Source organism: Microtus ochrogaster, chromosome 6 (genome assembly GCF_000317375.1).
Source record: "Microtus ochrogaster isolate Prairie Vole_2 chromosome 6, MicOch1.0, whole genome shotgun sequence".
Taxonomy (NCBI): domain Eukaryota; kingdom Metazoa; phylum Chordata; class Mammalia; order Rodentia; family Cricetidae; genus Microtus; species Microtus ochrogaster.
This window is the reverse complement of record NC_022013.1, coordinates 27,084,207-27,093,830: the sequence shown is the minus strand read 5'-3', so window position 1 is coordinate 27,093,830 and position 9,624 is coordinate 27,084,207. Positions and strand designations below refer to the sequence as shown.

Genomic DNA, 9,624 nt, shown 5'->3' with positions numbered 1-9,624 from the left:
GAACTCACAGAGATCCGCCAGCCTCTGCCTCCCGAGTGCTGGGATTAAAGGCATGCACCACCACCTCCGGCTCTATTTATTTTTTAATGCTTATTTTTTGAGAGAGGCTTTTACTCTGTAGCCCAGGCTAGCCATGAACGTTCAATCTTCTTGACTCCAAAGCCATAGTGCTGGAATTAGAGGTGCTGTCATTACGTCAGCTTGAGTGGATTCTTATGCTAGGGGACCAGGTATAGGGTATGGTGTGTGTGTGCACGCGTGTGTGCATGTGTGTGCACGTGTGTGTGTGTGTGTGTGCAGGTGGCAGAATTATAAAAATGTGAGTGGGCTCCACAGTGTAGATGACATGTTAATTTCTGATCTATTCTAATATGTCAGTGTTAACTTCCTGAATCTGTAATTGCACTATGGACATGCAGAGTAATGTCCTTGGTTAGAGGAATCACATTCTGAAATATATAAAACTGACAGAACACCAAGTCAGAAGTGTACTTCCAAGAATCCTGGGAGAAAGAACTTTCTTATATTGTACTGGTTTCTTTTGTTCAAGTTGGTTTTTTAAAAATGTGTGAAAACACTGCATCCAGCCGTCTAAATGACTGAATATTACGAACTGTAGTTTACCCCCAATGTATAACTATTTTTCTTTCTGAGAATGAACTGCAGGCAGCATGATGGAGCAAGCTCAACACTCAGAAGGCTGGAGTGGATGAACTTAAGCTGGAGGCCAGCAAGCATACAACAACTTGTCTTGGAAAGCCAAAAGAAGGCCAGGCGGTGATGGTGCATGCCTTTAGTCCCAGCACTCGAGAGGCAGAGACAGGCGGATCTCAGCGAGTTCGAGGCTAGCCTGGTCTACAGAGCGAGTTCCAGGACAGGCTCCAAAGCTATAGAGAAACCCTGTCTCAAATTGCACACATGTTTACATGAATCATAATGTTTCAAAGCTGTGCAATAAAAATAGACTGGATGCTTATATGAGACTCTAGCAAGTTCTACTAACCCAATGTGGTGTTCATAAAGTGTTCTTTTTTTTAAAATATTTATTTATTAAGTACACAATATTCTATCTGTGTGTATGTCTGAAGGCCAGAAGAGGGCGCCAGACCTCATTACAGATGGTTGTGAGCCATCATTTGGTTTCCGGGACTCGAACTCAGGACCTCTGGAAGAGCAGGCAATGCTCTTAACTGCTGAGCCATCTCCCCAGCCCACATAAAGTGTTCTTATGTTAATGGTTTGCCTTATAAACAAATACTACTGCTGAACTTATGATTTCTCACTAGCAAAATATCACCTTTCTCTGTATATATAGTAGAGGTTTATGAAGAAAATCAATGACCCAATTCTCCTGTAGTAGGAGCTGTGGGGCTGCATTCTGCCACCCAGCTCCGGCCACCTGCTAGCTTATGCCCCAAAATAATTACACGGACACTGTATTCTTTTAAACACTACACTGCTTGGCCCATTATATCTAGACTCTTCTCAGCTAATTCTCGCACCTGGACTAGCCCATTTCTAATAATGTGTGTAGCACCCAAGGTGCACTTACCGGGAAGATTCTAGCCTATGTCCATCCTGGGTCAGAGCTGAATCGATCACGTCTGCCCAGGAGAGGGGAGCATGGCCTCTCAGCTCACTTCCTCTTCCTCCCAGCATTCAGTTCTGTTTACTCCTCCCACCTATGTTTTAACCTATGAGGGCCAGCCAAGCAGTTTCTTTATTTTTTAACCAATGACCTTCCTCCATCATTCTCCACTAACTGCCAATCAAAAATGTCTTACAAGTGTATTTGACATGCTTTAAATCTCCCAGACATATCTGATGAGATGTCTGAAAAGCATAACAGGTATTAATATAGAGGTTTTTTAATATTGCAGCATTTTCAAACCTGTTGGTAAGTACCCCTTGTCCCTTCTCCACACAGGGCTCTCTGACAACTGTTTAATGGTGGAGGAGGGTCATCTGTCTATGTGTTACTTTCATTGGTTAATAAAGAAACTGCCTTGGCCCTTTGATAGGACAGAAAATTAGGTAGGCGAAGTAAACAGAACAGAATGCTGGGAGGAAGAAGACAATGAGGTAGATGACATGAAGCAAGTCGCCAGGTCAGACGCGATGAAGCTCCAGCCCAAGATGGATGTAGGCTAGAATCTTCCCGGTAAGCCACCACCTCGTGGTGCTACACACATTAATAGAAATGGTTTAATCAAATGTGAGAGTTAGCCATTAAGAGGCTAGAGCTAATGGGCCAGCAGTGTTTAAAAGAATACAATTTGTGTGTTGTTATTTTGGGTGTAAAGCTAGCCGTGCAGGAGCCGAGCAGGACGAAAAGCAAGCCTGCTCACCTAGTCACTACAGTTTCTCCCTTGGGATGTTCAGAACAGTAGGGGACCCTGGGACAATGTCTGCACCTAGGCTATAGTCCACTCTTTGCCAACCTTGCCTTAAGCTGAATCGACAAGGATGTACAGCCATTCTAACTCAAGAAGACCAGAACTCACCAAAGCCAAGCCCGCCTCTGTGACACTGTCAGCAAGCTCCCAGCTGCTAGATCACATTACTTCCCCTATCAGAAAACAGCCCCACACAGCAGCACGGTGAAGAGGGTAGCAGAGTCAGATAAACTAAGGTCCCAGTTTGGGAAATTATTATTTATTAGCTAGGAATATTTAATGAAATCCCACCTTCCGAGATCTGCCTTCCCAATCATGTAAGATGGGCTAAACAGACCTACCTTCTGAGCAAACGTGGTTACAAGATGAAGTATATGAGTCTACACAACAGAGCTTAGTATTCGAGCACTCAGGAAGCTGCAGTCCACTCTCTTCCCACATGAAATGAACCTTTTATTTAAATTTTTTTGAGACAAAGCCTCACTCTGCAGCTGTGTGCTGGCCTAGAACTCACTATGTTGCTCAGGCTGACTACAAACTCTCAGCAATACTCCTGCTTCAACCTCCAGGGCTGGTATTACAGATGAATCACTACAGCTGGCTATAAAATTAACTTGAGGAAAAAAAGACCTAGTTGGCAAAAACCTAAAAGCTACCTAAAATCACATCCTCAAGGAGAATCATGCACACACACACACACACACACACACACACACACACACACACACACGTTCCTCGATTGCTTACAAAACTGTCAGAGGCCTTCTCCCATCAGGTGCTTACCTTCACCTGCTGGCGTAAGCGATGGAGCTGTGGGGGTAAAGGCAGGCCCCCCACGAGAAGTACCGTCTTCATGCGTGGCAGACCACTCATGAGTTCCTTGGCTTGCTTCTCTATCTGGATGGCCAGTTCTCTCGTTGGTGTAAGAATGAGTGCCGATGGAGTTTTGTCCTGAAAGAGAACAACAACTTGGAAAACCAGATGACGAATCCCTGCTGCTGTGAACTACGCCCTTCACAGTGACACCACCAGCCACAGATATGAGCCTTTTGCTCACCCCATGCACAGTTTGCCTCCAAAATTGATCAGAAATTGAACCCATTTCTTACATGACTGAGATAAACAATCGAAACTCAAAAGTGGGCAAGGCAGAAAAGGTCTCTTTCGAGGAGGAATCCCACAGTCACATGAAGACCCACCCAAACTTGGCACTGTATTTTGATTCTCCACTCTCGTGCATTTACATCTTTACATCTTTTTTCTTTTTTTTCTTTGCCAAAGAACTTGAGTCTATGTATGGGCGCGAGAGGGGCATGCACACCCTATCCTCTCCCTTAGAACTTGAGTCTATGTATGGGCGTGAGAGGGGCATACACACCCTATCCCCTCCCTTAGCTCTCTGCATCACCCATGTCTGAGCTGCACTTTAGGCCTCTGGTGCCTCCCCTTGTGCCGTCCTCTGCTGCTTTCTTCTCTTTCCTCTCCGTCTACCCTCCTCACTCTTTTTGCCCCATGCACAGCCCACAAGCCCCCAGGACAGGCTAAGCATCCTCAGCCCAGAAGTCTGAAACCAAAATGCATTTTAAATACCAAGACTTTGGAGCATTGACACGGTCCAAAGTTTCAGATCCTGGGAGCAGTGGGGATGGCTCAATAGTTAAGAGCACTGGCTGACCCTGCAGAGGACCCAGGTTTGGTGTCCAGCACTCCCAGGGCAGCTCACTGCCACTGCAACTCCAGTTACGGGAGCGCCAACATCCTCTTCTGGCAAGGACACAGACGTGATCCTCTGTCACATAGAGAGGAAAGCACCCAGACACTTAAACAAAATTATAATTAAAAAAACATGTTTCAGATTCTGGAGCACTTTGTATTTTGGATTTCTGAACTAGAGATGCTCAACCAGTAAAGTCTATGCAAATATTCTAAAGCTGGAAGAACTCCCAAATCTTAAATATCTCTGGTTCCAAACCATTTCAGATGACACTTGGCAAGGACTAGAAAAACAAATCTGAGGAGTTTGTGAAATTATGCATGAGAATGCTTTATGCACTACAAACTAACAAAGAAGCTAGTATTTCTTGTTCTGTTTTGCTTGAGACATGGTCTTACTCCAAAGCCTAGGCTGTCAGGAACCCAGTTCTCCTGCCTCAGCGCTGGGATACAGGCTTGTGCCACCAGGCCCAGCAGTACTAGTTAAAGATGAGCCATGGTCACAACTAAGAGTGTACCAGCACTTTAACTGTAACATACAATGCCAGTTTCTCTAAAACCCAAGTGGCTTAGCTGACATAAACCGCAGCTCATCCATCTGGTAAGCAGGGTTTTCCCTCCAGATCAAAACTTTGTTCTTTTATAGAAAACCTGCTAAAAATAAAAATGTTTTGTAAGGAAATTAATTTTTAGGCCTTCCAGGAAGAGAGCTTTGGTTCAACACAATAAAAAGAATATTCTTTGAAATTATGCCTCACATATGAAACAGAAGCAAAACCACCATCTCAGCGCATCAGTGACTTATATAGGCGCCGAGATGCAGCTTGAAAATTTATTAATTATGATGAAACTTGGTAAATACCGTGTCTGTTTGTGAGAATACATGTCAGGTCTGTACATTACCTCGAATAAAGCTCGCATGATAACGGGAAGGAGGAAAGCAGCTGTTTTTCCTGAGCCGGTGTCTGCGCTGGCCAGAATGTCTCTTCCCAGAAGCCCCATAGGGATCATCTGCATCTGGATGGGAGTTGGCACCTCGTAGCCCGACTGCTTCAAGTTCTGATTTAAGGTCTCAGGGAAGCCACAGTGCTCAAAGTCAATAATGGGTCTGGCAACTTCTTGTCCTTGAACCGAGATTCCCAGCTGCTGTTTGAGTGTTTCAATCTGGTCCTCTCTCAGGGTCCCAATAAATGGGTGCTCTCTATAGACATAAAAGGCACCCAGTGGGGTCTCGGGCTCGGAGGCAGCTCTCTGCGGGCTGCTGGCCTTCGGCGACTGCTCCTCTCCCTTAACCTGCAGCAGATGTTTCGCTTTGCACTCCAAGCTGCACACATCCTCGTCAGTCTTATCACAGATGTACTCCCCGTAGCGACCACAGACAACGCACACGGGCTCCCCAGGCTCCGGCCAGCGCTGGCTTTTGGAAAATGACTTCACAGGCTCTTCGGAAGGAACGCTGTCCTTCGCACCTTGTTCAGGTCCTACCAAACAAGCCTCAGCCAACTGGCCAGAGGGCCTGGGTGAGGGGCTTGAGGCACTGCCGGGCCTGTCGGCAGCGACAGCTTCTTTGGTAACTGAAGCGTGAACTGGAATGGCTCCGGCGCTGTCCAGCTGAACGTCTTCCGCTTCTGGCTTACTTTTCTTACCTACACAGCCTTTGAGGTCATCATTAGAATTCCTCTTGATTTTCAGTGATCTTGGAACAAACATTCTTGAATAGTCTGTTGAGGAAATTTCACCAAGAGATATATTTTACCCTCAGTTAAGTTCACGTTAGTACTTCATGATGTGCCGGCGAGTTTTACTATAAGCAATAGTGAAGACATCATGTCACTACTTATGCCAACTCTTTTCCCACTTACCAATTTCCTCTGGGATCGGGGATACGGTCCTTCTCCACACACACACACACACACACACACACACACACACACACACGACCCTGCTGTGTGCATAACACCTATTTCTGTTTACTGATCAATTGTGCTTTCAAGAATCGGACATCATAGACATTCTACAGCATTTTCACAATGGAAAATTAGAATCTTAAATTAGATTAGAATCTTAAAAATCAAAACTACGGATCAAAGAGGAAAAAAAGGCTATTATGTTTATCCAAGTAACAGAGTGCTCATCCTGTGTATTGCTGCTTTTTCTAATCTTCACAACCAAGGAAAGTAAGCCAATGCAACCTTAACTTCACACACATATATATACATACATGTAGTTTATATTACATATATAAGCATAATATACATGTATACACACATACATGTATATGATTGGAGATGTACTTTAGTAGTAGAGCGCTCTGTTAGCACATGAGGGCCTGAGTTTCACATTCCAAAGAAAACACTAATATCACACACACACACACAGATGAAGACTCTCAGGCACCTAAGGATTAAGTATATTTATTAAAAAAAAAAAACTATTTCTAAGTGTTAGAAACCAAGTATTCCTACTCTGAAGAACATTAAAAATATTTTTACAAATTATTCAGTGGGGAAAGAATGTTTAGCCTTATTTTGGGAATAAGAAATATGCTGATAATTTTCTCAAAAGAAAAAAAACAAACTTAAGAAATCGCTAGATCCCATTTTCTATTAAAAAACAAAAAACATGGCCCCCAAACCGCTTAGACTAGAGACTCTGGCCAGGCCACCAGGAAGGGGTGGGGCCGCCGAGAGCCAGGAGCCCCCTCCTCCCGCTCTCGGCAACGCCCGCACCCGGCGCGTTCCCGCCCTCCCCATCCGCCCGCGGGCCCGAGCTCCGGGAGCGCGCACGTAGGAGGACCCCGGGGAGCGGCGCGGTTCAGCCGGCTGCCGCCTCGCGCCGAGGTTACGGAGCACAGGAGCGGGAGCCGGAGGCCCGAGTTGTCAGGGCGGCGCACGCTCACCCGCGCGGACCCGGCCGCTTCCGTTCTCGCTTAGGCCGCTCCTTTCCAGGCGCTGAACCGAACTTCCGGCCGACTGGCCCGCGCAGCTCCGCGTCCCCGGGGGGGGGGGAGTCCAGGAGGGAACATCTGATTGGAGTGGTGGGGGGGGGGGGTGGTGATCTGAGGGCCCGACGCGTGAGCGCGGCAGGAGGCGGGGCTCCGGCGGGCCACGCCCTCGCCGTGACGCGACTGCGGGCAGGCGGGAGGGCGGAGGGGAGGGCGGGGGAATCCTTTTGGAAGAGTGAACGCCAGGGAGTAGGCTGGTGGGAAAGCAGAACTGCCAGGAAGGGCGGGGGCCGCCACGCTCAGAAAGTGGGAAGTTTGAGTGGGCCAGAAAACCCTCTTCTCCCGTCAGCGGCTGAAAATAACTCCAGAATCCGAGCAACGTGATATGGCGTAGTTGATATGCCAAATATTCACCGCCACAGCACTCCGCCCCGCCCTGTGCAAAACTAAACCAAAAAGGAAGAAAAAAGTAAAACCCTCAAAGTCTGTTCCTAGTTCCAGCGGGTGGTGGCCTTTGCACTGCCAATGCTGCCAACTTCTGGAACAGCCGGACAAGTCCCAGGACGCTTGCGCTTCTCTTGGGGTGGGGAGGAAATAGGAGAGGGAAGCAGGGAAATTGAGGTAATGGGTGTCAAGTTAGGTTTTGTTCGTTTTTTAAAATATATTTTGATCTAATATTTGATGCATACAAAAACTAAATTTAGCAGTTAAGTGTGAACATACTAACAAAACAAAAATCCTACTTTACGTTGTCATTAGTAAATTAAATGCTAAAACGTTTGTTTCTGTCTCTCTGGGAGTCTGCTGCTTGCTTTGGCCTGATTTTGTGTGTTTGTGTGTGTGTGTGTGTGCAGCTTGTCTTTTTCTTTAGATATATTTTGGCTGACAATGTTTTATTTCCATTTAGAGATTTTAAAAATAATATATGCCATATATATGTATATAGCCTTCCAATATTTGCTTTTATTAACTTTTTTTCTATGATTCGCTGAAGTTGCTAAGTGTGCTAGTAACAGTTTACTTTACTGACCAGACAAATGGGCTATCATTCCTGTCAGGAATGTATTCGGTTCCATAGCAGATGTGAATATGAAAACACTTTACATCCTTTGTCTATAAGAACACACTAAACGTGTGTGTTTTTCTGTGTTTGAGGGTTACAAACTTACAGTAACTCTTACTTGAGTTAGGTGACTTGTAATTTGCCTTTTCCCATTATAAATACTCACTTTTGAACTTAATGTTTGTTCATAATTTCATTTTTTTCTTACTTTGGTCTCTTAAGACAGGGTCTCATGTCTGACGTCAGACATGATCTTCCTGCCTCCACCTTCCAAGTGCTGGGCTTGTGCCACTGTTGCCAGCTTGTGTCTTTGTCCTTAAAAGGTTCCTCCTTCAGAGGCAGGCGGATCTCTGTGAGTTCGAGACCAGCCTGGTCTACAAGAGCTAGTTCCAGGACAGGCTCCAAAACCACAGAGAAACCCTGTCTCGAAAAACCAAAAATAAAAAATAAAAAAAAAAGCTTCCTCCTTCTCCAATCATATTAACCCTTGCCCCACAAAGCCAGGCTTTGCCCTGGAAATCATAAACAAGATGCCCCAAAATACTGTTGTTTACCTCCAAGAGAGAAGCCCATTTGCTCTTAGAGGTACATTGTAGGGTGGGAGGATTTAGAGGTGTTCGGCTTTCAATTTTTAATTTTTAAAACTGTATTTGTTACTTGTAGATGGAGGTCAGAGGACAGCTTTAGGAAGCCCGTTCTCTCTCCACCTTGGGGAGGTGGTATCTCTTGTTTCTGCCACACTGGCTAGCCAACCAGTGAGCTAGGCAGGTCTCCTGTGACTCCATGTCTCCATCCCGCTGTAGGAATCCTAGGATTACAGACGAATGCTACACCCAGTTTTTTAAATGCATTCTGCACTTCAAACTCTGGTCAGATTTATGGTTTGTTTTTTTTTTTTTTTTTTTTTTTTTTGTTTTTTTCGAGACAGGGTTTCTCTGTGGCTTTGGAGCCTGTCCTGGAACTAGCTCTGTAGACCAGGCTGGTCTCGAACTCACAGAGATCCACCTGCCTCTGCCTCCCGAGTTCGGGTCAGATTTATGGCGCAAGTGATTTTCACCCTCTGAACTGTCGCCCGGGCTGGGAGGTGCTCAGTTTCACAAGATGGTTCTGCAGTATTTCCAAAGTGGTTGCACCAGTCTCTATTACTCTTACATTCCTTTTGATAGCCTACCAAAAATAAATAACTATCACATTATTTTAATATGCACTCCCTAATTACTGATAAGGTTGAACTTTTATAAATACTGTTTTTTCATTCATAGTTCTTCATCTCAGCATTTACAACTTGACACATATATTATTTATACCAATCTTTCATCAACTATATACATCGCAAATATGTTTGTTCTGATTGTATCATGTGTTTTCTGTTTTATACTAGCATCTCACTTTATGTAAAAGCTGGCTTATATGAACATTTAACTATATAAAAATACATCTACATGTGTCTATATAGATTTCTGTAAGATCACCCATCAAAAAAAGCAACCGTGGTTTTCATTAGAAAT

General features: G+C 45.0%; 1 protein-coding gene across 4 annotated transcripts in view; it reads right to left on the bottom strand.

Annotated features, from left to right (window-relative positions):
* Positions 1–7,074, bottom strand: part of Ddx59 (DEAD-box helicase 59) — a 27,656-nt gene extending 20,582 nt beyond the window's left edge. Inside the window, exons 1-3 of one of the 4 annotated variants that reach the window (XM_005348433.3) lie at positions 7,009–7,074; positions 5,013–5,830; positions 3,180–3,347 (exon numbers count right to left, since the gene is read on the bottom strand). In XM_005348433.3, coding sequence (XP_005348490.1) covers positions 3,180–3,347; positions 5,013–5,819 — 975 coding nt within the window. In that variant the 5' untranslated portion in view covers positions 5,820–5,830; positions 7,009–7,074. Of the gene's footprint in view, positions 1–3,179; positions 3,348–5,012; positions 5,914–5,971; positions 6,193–6,895; positions 6,964–7,008 lie in introns of those variants that run through there. The other 3 variants (XM_026779918.1, XM_026779920.1, XM_026779919.1) reach the window with 3 other exon arrangements.
* Positions 7,075–9,624: the final 2,550 nt, after the last annotated feature.